This window comes from Trichosurus vulpecula, chromosome 8 (genome assembly GCF_011100635.1).
Source record: "Trichosurus vulpecula isolate mTriVul1 chromosome 8, mTriVul1.pri, whole genome shotgun sequence".
NCBI lineage: Eukaryota > Metazoa > Chordata > Mammalia > Diprotodontia > Phalangeridae > Trichosurus > Trichosurus vulpecula.
Window position 1 is genome coordinate 252,593,850 of NC_050580.1, and position 13,198 is coordinate 252,607,047.

The 13,198-nt window shown below is 35.6% G+C and overlaps 1 protein-coding gene across 1 annotated transcript in view; it reads right to left on the reverse strand.

Annotated features, from left to right (window-relative positions):
- RPS6KA5 (ribosomal protein S6 kinase A5) overlaps positions 1-13,198 on the reverse strand; it is a 207,503-nt gene that overhangs the window by 61,957 nt on the left and 132,348 nt on the right. The window contains exon 7 of the mRNA XM_036735228.1: positions 9,054-9,157. Coding sequence (XP_036591123.1) covers positions 9,054-9,157 — 104 coding nt within the window. The remainder of the gene's footprint in view (positions 1-9,053; positions 9,158-13,198) is intronic.

Here is a 13,198-nt window from a genome sequence, read left to right on the forward strand (position 1 = left end):
GTCTTGCCTGTATGTTTGAGAAAAGTTTCATGGTTTGGGGTGAGAAATTTCTAAGGTCTGTAATTAGGGAAAAAGAACATTGGGAAAGAACACCCATCTTCAGGCTTTCAGTGGGAGAATAAGATTGTATTTGGTTCCACCACTGGCCAAGTTGGAATGCCAGATTAGAATTTGAATTGTGAAAAGCCAGCAGCTTTTAGAACTGATAAGGAATCACAGCCAAAGCAGCCTGGGGGGAAGGTGAAGGCTGATAGGGGAAGAAAAGCTGAATTAAGGCTTAATTAGATCCTAAAGGCTAAAATCTGTATGTTTGCATTAACTCAAATGTTGTTACTCATGTAACATCAAAGTCTTTTAAAACTGCAGAAGTAAAGGGGTCTTCTGTATGATAATTGGATGATAACTTTAGGAATTCAGTGGTCTGTTTAGAATGTGATTAAATTGTTAGACATTTAAGTTTTTTTATGTATTGGTGATTTTATTTAATATTTTAGTTTTCAACGTTGACTTCCACAAGATTTTGAGTTACAAATTTTCTCCCCATTTCTACCCTCCCCCCCATTTCCAAGATGGCATATATTCTGATTGCCTAGTTCCCCAGTCAGCCTTCCCCTTTTCACCCTACTCCCCCTTCCCATCCCCTTTCCCTTTACTTTCTTGTAGGGCAGGATAGATTTCTATGCCGCATTCCCTGTATATCTTGTTTCCCAGCTGCGTGCAAAAAACTTTTTTTTGAACATCTACATTTAAAACTTTGAGTTCCAAATTCTCTCCCCTCTTCCCTTTGCACCCACCCTCCCTAGGAAGGCAAGCAATTCAACATAGATCACATATGTATCATTACATAAAACACTTCTACAATGCTCATGTTGTGAAAGGCTAGCTATATTTTCTTCCATCCTATCCTGTACCCCCTTATTTAATTTTCTCCCTTGACCCTGTCCCTTTTCAAAGGCATTTGCTTTTGCTTACCTCCTCCCCCATCTGCCCTCCCTTCTATCATCCCCCCTTTTTGTATCCTCTTCCCCTTACTTCCCTGTGGAGTAAGACACCCAATTCAGTATGCATGTTATTCCCTCCTCAAGTTGAATCCGATGAGAGCAAGATTCACTCATTCCCCCTCACCTGCCCCCACTTCCCTTCCAATAGAACTGCTTTTTCTTGCCATTTTTATGTGAGATAATTTACCCCATTCTACCTCTACCTTTCTCCCTCTCTCAATATATTCCTCTCTCACCCCTTAAATTTATTTCATTTTTTTAGATATCACCCCTTCATATTCAACTCATCCTGTGCCCTCTGGCTATATTCCCTTCATCTCCCCTAATACTGAGAAAGGTGTCATGAATTACATCATCTTTCCATGTAGGAATGTAAACATAACAGTTCTACTTTAGTAAGTCCCTTATGATTTCTCTTTCTTGTTTACCTTTTCATGCTTCTCTTGATTCTTATATTTGAAAGTCAAATTTTCTATTCAGCTGTGGTATTTTCACTGAGAAAGCTTGAAAGTCCTCTATTTTATTGAAAATCCATATTTTACCTTGGGTATTATACTCAGTTTTGCTGGGTAGGTGATTCTTGGTTTTAATCCTAGCTCCTTTGACCTCTGGAATATCACATTCCAAGCCCTTCGATCCCTTAATGTAGAAGCTGCTAGATCTTGTATTATTCTTATTGTGTTTCCACAATATTCAAATTGTTTATTTCTGGCTACTTGTAATATTTTCTCCTTGACCTGGAAACTCTGGAATTTGGCGACAATATTCCTAGAAGTTTTCTTTTTGGGATCTTTTTGAGGAGGCAATCTGTGGATTCTTTTAATTTCTATTTTACCCTTTGGTTCTAGAATATCAGGGCAGTTTTCCTTGATAATTTCTTGAAAGATGATGTCTAGGCTCTTTTTTTGATCATGGCTTTCAGGTAGTCAAATAATTTTAAAATTTTCTCTCCTAGATCTATTCTCCAGGTCAGTGGTTTTTACAATGAGATATGTCACATTGTCTTCCATTTTTTTTCATTCATTTGGTTCTGTTTTATAATATCTTGATTTCTCATAAAGTCACTAGCTTCTACTTGCTCCAACCTATTTTTTAAGGTGGTACTTTCTTCTGTGGTCTTTTGGACCTCCTTTTCCATTTGGCTAATTCTCCCTTTGAAGGCATTCTTCTCTCATTGGCTTTTTGGAGCTCTTTTGCCATTTGAGTTAGTCTATTCTTTAAGGTGTTATTTTCTTCAGTATTTTTTGGGGTCTCCTTTAGCAAGTCATTGACTCGTTTTTCATGGTTTTCTTGCATCACCCTCATTTCTCTTCCCAATTTTTCCTCTACTTTTCTTACTGGCTTTTCCAAATCCTTTTTGAGCTCTTCCATGGCCTGAGACCAATTCATATTTTTCTTGGAGGCTTTTGATGTAGGCTCTTTGACTTTGTTGACTTCTTCTGGCTGTATGCCTTCTTTGTCACCAAAAAAGGAATCTAGAGTTTGAGTTTGAATCTGAGAGCATTTTCTCTGCCTGGCCATGTTCCCAGCCAACTTACTTGACCTTTGAGCTTTTTGTCAGGGTATGACTGCTTGTAGAGTAGAGAGTATTTTGTCCCAAGCTTCAGGGTCCAAGCGCTGCTGTTTTCAGAGCTACTTCAACTCCACTGTTACTGCAGGCTCCGTCACAGCAGTGTTCCTCCTCCCTCAAGAACTGCCAACCAGGACCGCAATACAGATCCAAGCAGGGCACAGCAAGAGAATCTGCCTTTGTGCCCACAAGGCACTCCTTGTACTCCCACTCTGATCTGCTGCTAGATTCCTCCCACCTTGTGAGCCAAGGACTTGGGAAGCAGGGGTGCTCTGGAAGCAGCCTCAGGTGCTTCCTGCTGCTGTTACCACCGCCCCCACTACACTACTCCCTCCATCCCCAGAGCTGGTGACTGGACAGCTCTGAACTCAATCCCGCAGTTTCCCCCAATCTGCTCTTTGGCGTTTGTGAGTTGAGAAGTCTGGTAACTGCCACAGCTTACTGTTTCATGGCCCCAAGGCCGGTTCCGGCTGGCTGACTCTGGGTCTGGTCTGTCCTGGCATGGCCCATGCTGGACTGCCCTCCACTCTCAGCTCTGTGCCTCAGCTCTGTGACCCTCCTGGTGACCATTCAGGCTCTCCTGGGCTGGAGACCTGTTTCTCTCTGCTATTTTGTGGGCTCTGCAGCTCCAGAATTTGTCCAGCCATTTTTTACAGGTGTTTGGAGGGATTTGGGGGGAAGCTTAAGCAAGTCCCTGCTTTCCAGCTGCCTTCTTGGCTCTGCCCCCTAGACATTTAAGTTTTAAGATAAAAAGAAGCTGGAGAAGAAGCTTGGTGAGTATAACATTTTTTTTCTCATTTATTTGAAGTGTTTGAGGTAGTTAGGGTTGAGAAAAAAAATTTGCCTTCCTGAGTGGGTGAGGAAGCTAAATCAGCATACCTAAAAGATTTGGTCCTTTGTTCTGATAAAGGCCTCTGGTATCTTTTTTGAAGGCTGCCACCAAAGGTAATTCACCTAGGGATGAGACCTTTGTTATTGAAAATCCTGGGCTCCTCCCTAGTCAATTCTCTTCAGCAAATGTGGAAGATCCTTTCTCATGCTATCTGAGGCAGACAAAGGGAGGGGGAACTAAAAATATTTTAAGTTGGAATAAAGAATTGATGTGTATGAAGATGAGAGAGGTGAGAGAGCAGCAAAACTATGTGATCTAAAGAGTCCAAAGTTTTTGCATGTAAGGCAAGTGGCCACACCTCCTTCAAATTCCTTAGGCCTTTTATTTTGGCTAAGATAATCTAAGGGGTAAGGAATTGGAATGCCTAAGATGAGGCTTGGTGAAAGCTGACCAATGAGGATCAGGCCACCAACTTTAAAACTGGATGAATTATAAAAGCAAGTAATGATATGAAGTAAAATTCTTTTTTTTCTAAATTCACTCATAGCCAGGCAAATATTTCTAATACCTGGGCCAGAGGCAACAGTTAGCTCAAAAGAAGAGCTGTTCAGTGCTAAATTAATACATGAAATGTATTTAAGGTATTGATGTATTAATATATGTTATATATGTATTAATATATATTAATATATAAATACCAGAAGTAACAGGATGAATAATTTCTATATGTGATAATCTGGAAATGTAATTGAGCTCATCTTATTTCTAAATTGTATTTTTAGAATTCTCTTAGGTTATAAAATTTGAGAGACTGTTGTTAGGTAGAAATGTGTTAAAAGCAATTTTAATCTGGTTTTTGTTATATATGAATTTATCTTTTAAAAACAGTGTAATAAAAATGTGATAGTCTGAAACTGTTATATTTGGTTATGAACAAGTAACATTATAGATATATGATATTGTCCCTCTTTTTCTTTTACAGCAAATTTATATTATCAAGAAGTTCTGTAAGCACAATGCTAAATCTATTAGATAATAGATGGATATTGGAACATCTCTGAGTTAGTATAATGGGATGCAAGAATGAATAGCTTATGCTTTGGTAAATAGATCTTAAATTTGGATTTTTGCACGAAAATTGAGTAAGAGTGGTAAAAGTAAAATTATTTCTCCTTTATTAAGGTATCTGATAATTTTAAAAGATAGATGAGCTCATTTTCTGTTAACTAAAACAAAGATTCTTGGCATAAATTCTTATCAACTCTGTGTGAAGTCTTTAATTTTATGAGTCTCTGAATGAGACCACAGACAGAAGGCAGAGACTGGAAAAGCCAGTCTCCCCACCCCACCTTTCCATTTGTCTAGATAAGCTATCTATTCCCACCAGGTAGAAGTGAAGTTAGGGTGAGGGGCAGCAGTTACTAGGATTTAAGTTTTACTGAAAGAAAGAGAACAGCAGGGGTCAGAAGGCAGCAGACCTCCAAACCTGGCTTTTTGAAGTCAACAAAACTGATTCCTAGTGATGAGTTTTGGGGATAAGATTAGAATTTGAGATGTGCGTCTTGGTAAAGTTTTCATTACTGAAACTTGCCATGTGATGTGCTTTTTTATGGCAGGTCTCTGTAATCAAAAATAAGTAGTTAGTGATAAAAGGAAAGGTATCTGTCAGAATCTATTACTATTATGAAGTGAAGTTGTGATACCTAAAAACCTAGATGGTTTTATGGAGAGAAATGGAAAATCTGATTAATGCAAATACGTGAAATCTTGCTGTTTTTTAGTCAAGTGATTGGGTAAACTGGTACTCTATATAGACATATGAAAGACAACATTCTTTCTAAATATTAATGGGAATAATTAGACAAAGGGAAAAAGAAGTTTGTGAAATAAAAATACAAATGTAAAGTTGAATCATTATCCCATAGACTAAGGCTGGGATTTAAAGTTACGTTGTATCTATGTGGAATAAGGTCCTTAAATGTTTTAAGGTGATGTAAGAGCAACTGGGTAGTAATACAAATGGTATAATTAATTACTGGAATTAAATCAGAGACATTTTTAGTTTGGGGAAAATAATTTCAGTGTTTCTTAAGAGAGATAAGTTGTAGAATACTTTTGCATTGATGGGAAAAGTTAAATGTGGCTATCTGGACTTGAATTCATTCCATGACCAAAAATGTAAGGATAAAGTTAATGTTTGAACCTATCATATTTATATGGTTCAATTCTTGAAGTCTATTAAAATAATTATGGAACATCTTAGGTTACTCTAGGACTGGGATTAGTGTTCCTGTATAAGTTAGGGCCCTTTAATTCTTGGTAATGCCATGGAGACAATTAGGTCAAGGGCTTGTGAGAATAATATTTTGTTATTTGGTTAATATAATGCTTGTCTAAAGTTTTGTTACAATTAGTAATGTTAAAAGAAGAATGGCTTGTGGTTTATTTTGTAAATGCCATCAAAGAAACAGGGAATGACTAAAAGTTTAAGATTTTATATGTACTGTGTTAAAAAATTGATTGTTTAATATATTTATGTATGTACTGGAGCCTGTTGTTAATTCCTTAGTGAAATCTCATTCTCCTGATGAGGAAATTAGTAATGGGTTAATGTAAAGTATAAGAAACTGGGTTCTGAGGTGAATTTCTTAAACATGACAATTGATCAAGGTTCCAATTTTGAATTTGTAAAAATGATAAAGATATAAAGATTAGAAATGGTAACTTAAAATTGTGCTAAGGTCACTTTTGTAGGCGAATGGAAAGAAAGCTGGTTGCTACAAGAAGACAAGAAGAAGATGCTGTGCTGGAGATGGCTGGAACAAATACCAAGAACCAAAGGACTTCATTTATGATGTTCCTGCCCCTTTTGATTTGTCAGTGCCTTGATCAACCTTTACCTCTTCCCATATTTACTTAAAGGGGTGATGGTTAAAGGGGAAAATTCAGATGAGAAGGAGAGTAAGGGAGTATTAAAGATGTGGAAACAAAAATTTGAATAAAAGAAGAAGGGGAAATTGTAAGAAATGGGGGGTGGAGAGGAGCAGTTTTGTTTCCACCGAGTTGAAGGTGTTCCTCTCCCCCTCCCCACCAGTTTTAGCAGAATGTAAGTCAGATGACTGATTTCTAATCAGCTTTGATCTAACAGAGAACAGGCTAGAAGGTTAGAGGCTTGTACACATGCGTAAATGAACCATTTGAGGAGGGCCTGACATAGGCAGTCAGGGGTTTGTATCTGGCCAATGAAGAGCCTGGCGGGAGATTCGAAGGGGGTGGCGCGCGTCAATAAAAGGACTGGCATCCATCTGAGTCCTTTGTACTCTCCTGTACTCTGTTCAGGGGACATACTCATTTATGCAGGAGAAATGAATGTAAGATATAATTAACCTTCTTGGCCTTCCAACAAGTATTGCTTATTCCTAGACAATGTAAATATGTTTCTAACAGTAAGAAGAAACAAAGGACTACCTTTTAGTGGAAACAAATGACTAGCTAAACAAACTGTGGTATATGAAAAAACAATGGCAACTCTCAATAGACTATACATTGTAGGGCAGGTGCCAATTTGTATTGGGACAGGGAATTTCTTGGCTGGAAATTACCATTACCAATGAAATTTCAGGTTAAAAAACGAATGCTGAATATGAAGAATTCAGAGAAGTATAGAAAACCATGAACCGAGGAAAAGTGAAATATGCAGAATTGAGAAATAAACACATGCCATGACTATAAAAATGTAAATGACAATTTAAAACAAACAAAAAGAAACTGAATGCTGTAAAGTTACAATGACCATATGACTCAGAAGAAGAGGTAAGAAAAATCTATTTCTCTCCCATCATACTGGGTGAAACATGATTGTGAAACATTGCATATGCCATTGGACTCAGCTGTGGAGCTGGTTAGCTTTGATAAAATGCTTTATTTTTCTTTCTTTTTTTATTCTTTGTTAAGTGGGTAGGGCAAGAAGGAAGGATAAATTTGAAAATGAAGTTGATATAAAAAGAAAAAAATATTTAAAAGAAAATTACTGAGTAAGAAAAACAATAATAATGATTACTTCAAATTCTGCAACTTTATTATGTGTTCATATAATATTTATATATCTATTTTTAAATAGAAATTCTTGACATAAATCTGTTTTATTTCAGTGATTAAAGATATGTATAAAATATTTAACACATATATGTGTATCACATATATAATTTTGTGAGCTTCTAGAAGCTTGATATAGTAGCTAGAGAAATTTGCTCTTGGAGTCACCAAGACTTGCCTTCAAGGCCTACATCTGACAAATAGTAGCTATGTAAGCCTAGGCAAGTCACTAAACTTCTGGGTATACATGAAACTCTGTAAGACTTTAAGTTAAAGATGAATGACTTATCTGAATTAGGGAAAGGAGTTTTTATTATTTTGAGTTATTGTAAGAGATGATTGAACTTGTGTTTCCACAGAAATCATGTGATACATAAGAAGTCATACTTATGGCTAATGCTTGTAGTAGAAAGCAGTGGGTGATGTAGCCCAGAGGTTGACAGCAGATACTCTTTGTTCTCTGAGAAGGCCTTTTTCCTGTGTAAAAAAACTGCAAGGCCAGGTTAAACTCACTAAGGATGAGGCCCATTAACCCAGATTCAGTCTTAGATAATGGGACTTTTCTTACGGACATGCTGGGTGGAATCTTCAACTCACACTTTGGTGAACTCTTATCAACTGAGAAAATTCCTTTCTCATGCTATGGAGATTATATAATCTGAGTGATGCAGATATCCTGGGATGAAATTAAAAGTATTTATGGCTTGTCATTCCTTTACTAAATAAAGTATAAGAGAATAAGAACGAAAGGGGAGAGGGAACTGAAATGTGGAAATGAGAGATGTAAGCGGGGAGACCCGTGGGGGTAGGGGGTGGGGGTGGGGGTTTAGGTGTCTTCAGATTGGCTGTAGACCCTGTAATGCTTGGCCAATGGAGTATAGGGGAGGGAAATTCAAATCAGGATAAGATATAAAATGCTTTGTAATTGTCTGAAAGGGTATGTCTCCTTATGGGTCATGGGCTTTTGTGGTCTCTGGCAAGAGAAGGATAAATAAAATCTTTCTTTAATTCATTGATGGCCATGTGGAGTTTTCAGTATTTCTCACATTGCCCACCCAAGAGGAGAGGAATATATAATTTTAGTGGTTCATGGTAGATAATTTATAGGTTTTCACTATACTTTAAAGTTGGTAAAACTTTATAATGAGAGTGATTATCTTGAGAGTAAAATTCCTATTATCAGCTATGTTTATAAATTGCAACCAAAAATCTAGAACGGATTTTAAAAGTTGCATAAAAAGAACTGCTAAATATATTATACAATGGATACCTTATTGAAGCATCAAAGCATCTTATTAAATTTCATGATCTTTTCTAGCTTTCAGATTTTTGATAGTCCAATTTAGATAAGAGGAAGCTCATCACAATATTTTCAAGTACAAATTAAGCCTACTTTTAGTAAAAACAAACAAACAACATTTTTGAAGCCAGAAATAATTGGCATGCTCATCCCCAACCCCAACGAATCTGAAATAAGATTTATGTTTTAATCTGCTTCCTGTAGCACTTTAATCAGTTTCAATGAAAAACAACACATTTATTTTATTAAACTTACCTAGATATTTCAGCTTGGGAATTTTTCTCTCCATCAACAGTAAACGGAGATGCTCCAGTTAATAATTCATACATAAGAACACCTAAACTCCACCAGTCAACTGCCTATAAATAAACAATATTTTTATTGTTAAATAAACAATATATATAAACAATATATAAAACAATAATCATTGCATTTTATACAATTATTAACAAATAAGGTTAAAAAGGACATAATTACTTCCATAATGAAAATTCAATAATTTTAGTAAATATTTTAATACTAAGTTTTGTACTATTTCTATATGCACATATATATGTGTGTACGTGTACGTATACATATGTATACACACAGAGAGAAAATTAAAGAAGATGAAATTACCAAATGCACAAAACATTAGCGAATGACTACCAAGATAATTTATTTTCCACAAAAATTAGGCAGTAGTAAAAATAATAATATAATCAATAGCTTCGTTTGCTCTTCTAAGCTAATTCTGGGACTCATGACTTTCAAGAATTTATAGTAATGATCAACTAGTGACATAATGTTTCATTGGTCAGCATGCCCCTAAATTCAAACACAAAACATTCCCCCCAAATGAAGTCTTTTAATTAGATCAACAGAAGTGGGGAAAAGGTCATGTTGAGAAATACTGTCATCATTCCTAGTACGTGCCTAATAAATGCTTGATATTAATTGATGGATTGATTCTGAAACTTCCTAAATCAGTTTTTCTTGTAAAAAGTGTTTCAAAAATACTTCAGCATTTTTAGGGAGGAGAATCATAAATTTAGATTTGAGATACATCTGACTGGCCTGAATATGGGCTGCACCTTTCTTCTACATCTAGTGTGTACAAACACTAGAATAAGGTTGATAATTGGTGTTATTTTTCAGCCTATATACTGTTTTCCTTTCAGAGAGATAGAATTTTAGGGGTCTGGTTTATATTTAGGGATGGCCTATATTCAGACTAAATTTATAAATGGTTACATGATGGAGAACATGGAACAGAACATGTTTCTTTTTAAAATGTTATTTATAATGAAAATTATTCCTACTGAAAAATCAGACTAGTTAATATTGACCCTAGAAGACAAAGCTCAAGCCAACATGAGATTTTAAACTGAATTCTAGAATTAAAAAAAACCCTGCACTTGAATTATTCCTGTTGCACCAAAATAAACTGAAATTTCAGTAGATGATTAAAAACTCACAAAATGTAAGAACTTTAAAGTATACAACAATATCACATGCAAAGGAAAAAAATGCATTTATAAGAACAGAATGCAAAATCTAGAAATTTTGGTGTTGGAAAGATAACTGTAAGTAAAAATGCCTTTCATAAAACCATGATAGGTACTCAAGAAATGTTTGCTGAATTGGGAAAAACAAAACAAAACTATTAAGAGAGAATAAACCACCACTTCACTAATTTGGTTCTTAGCTTCCTTATTTAAAAAACAAAAGGGTTGGACTAGATAAACAGAAACACAACAGGTTGGAACACACAATTTTCTTTCCCTAAATTGCTCTTTTAGCCCTTGAATAGTGATTTTTGAGATTTTTAACAGCTCATAAATTTATACAGAATCCAAGGTCTCAATTTTTGTATAAAAGGTAAGGCCCAGAAAATAGCCAAATTAGCAGAGCGATTTCTAAAATTGTGACATCAGGTAGAGTATCAGAGCTGGAAAGAGGGGGCCTGGGTAAAAGTTCTGGCTCAGATATGTAATAAACTATAGCTACTATAGCTGCGTGATCATAGGAAAATACCTGTTTCCTCACCTAAATAAATAGGGATAAGAATATCTGTAATTCACAGGATTGTAAATTTTACTTTAATAATCTGATGGATCAATAATCTCATCAATATGGATACTACCTGTAATAACATCAACAGCAACCCATTTAATGCCTTCGCATCCTGCAGGATTCTTGCCTTTATCGTTCTTTAAATTCTCTACTCCACACGCTGGGGAGGACAGGGTGGCTTTCCTTAGTCCTCCGAATAGTGCCTGGACACCAAAGATGCATGTGGGTATTAGTTATCCTTCACTCTGACTCACGTTCTTTCCAATGATGTATTTCTGATGATGGTCTTTACATTGACGGTATCAAACTCAAATAGAAATGGGGCCACTAAAATTACCTAACGATTCTTATAGGGCTGCATGTTGACTTAGAAAACTACATATTAACATTACCTATATTCTATTCTATTTTTGTTAATTTTGTTAAATATTTTCCAGTTTAGTTCACTACTCACTACCGAGTGTTATGGGACACAATGCAGACCTTGGTCTTGTGCTTGACACCTCTGCTTTATACCACTTCAGCTGTACAAATCTTTATTTGTAATGTGCTGCAGCCTGCTCACGCCCATCATTGCCCTTAAGGCAATCATATCGTTGTTAAAAAGATGGGCCTTTTGTGAAGTGATCCAACCATTTCAGAGAGCAATTAAGCATACTCTTTGACTCAGCAACAGCACTACTGGATTCGTGTCCCAAAGAAATCATAAAAGAGGGAAAAGGATCCACGCGTACAAAAATATTTATAGCAGCTCTTTTTGTGGTAGCCAAGAATTGGAAATTGTCCATCAACTGAGGAATGGCAGAACAAGTTGTGGCATATGCATATAATGGAATACTATTGTTCTATAAGAAATGATGAGCAAGCAGATTCCAGAAAAACCTGAAAAGACTTACATGAATTGATGCTGAGTGAAGTGAGCAGAACCAGGAGAACATTGTACACAGTTAACAGCAACATTGTGCAATGATGAGCTATGATAGACTTAGTCTTCTCAGCAATACAATGATCCATGACAATTCCAAAAGACTCAGGAAGGAAAATGCTATCCACATCCAAAGAAAGAACTATAGAGTCTGAATGCAGATCGAAGCATGCTATTTTCTTTTTTTTCCCCTTTCTTGTGGTTTTCCCCTTTTGTTCTGACTCCTCTTTCACAACATGACTAATGTGGAAATCTGCTTAATATGACTGTATATGTATAACCTATATCAGACTGCTTGCTGTCTTGGGGAGGAGGGATTTTACAAAATTTTACAAAACTTAATTGAAAAAAAAATACTGAGCTTTAAAAAAAAAGCTGGGTCTTTGATTCACGAATAAGTTTGGGTTCATTAGAAGCACTGCATACTTTCCCAAAGGCAATCCATCCCCCTCTCCTTGTTTTGTTAGAGTCTAGGCCCAGTTTGTTGTCTAACTTGTGAACTGTCCATTTAACTGCCTATCATCGTCATAGTTTTGGAAACAGGTATTGTAGCTTTCCAAATGTTTTCCCCCTATTAATAGGTCAAACTTGAGTGAAAGGTAATCTCATTTAGACTCTGGAATGCTCCAGGACTTAATGCAATCACTTTTTAATATTACCTGCAAAGGGGAGCATTTGGAAAACTCTATCAATTATGGGGAACTTCTTTTCTACTTGTACTCAGAGTTGTATATCCTCCATGACAGTGGAAAACACCTTTGCGAGCATGTATCTCCTTGCTTTGTGCTTTCCTAGATACTAACAAAAGGGTTGTATCAAACAAAGGTTGTCGTGTTGTTAAATCTTCTAAGGTGGTATTTTGTACTACTGAATAAAATTCTTTTTTATAGTAAACAAACAATAAGTAGAATAGGATCTTGTACTCTGCATAGCTCTGCACTGTGACTATATAAAGACATGATCTGCTAAAGAAAGTTTAAGAAAGGCCTCCCTTTTATATAATTTTATTATGTATAATATTAATGTATGATATATAATATACAATATATTAATATTATAATTGCATATTACAAATTTTACATATTAATATAATTAATAATTTGTAAATATACTTATTAATTTTGTTTTTATATATAATGTTATATTAATATTTTATTAAAATACCTTCATCAAGGGTACCCTAGAAACAAGTATAAATGACTCACATAAAAAAAATTTTGTATAGATGGCAAAATAGGCTTAGTGACCCAAAGTTATAAATATTCTCTTAACTCTATTTTCTGGCAACAATGTTTTTTTTTCTCATGCTTTTGGTGACCTCCTCTTTTAAAGATCCTTTTCAACCTCTCATACCCTTAAATTTCTTTTGATTCCAGCACAGACTTCTTCTGGATACAGATTTGATTTATTTTCTTCAGTG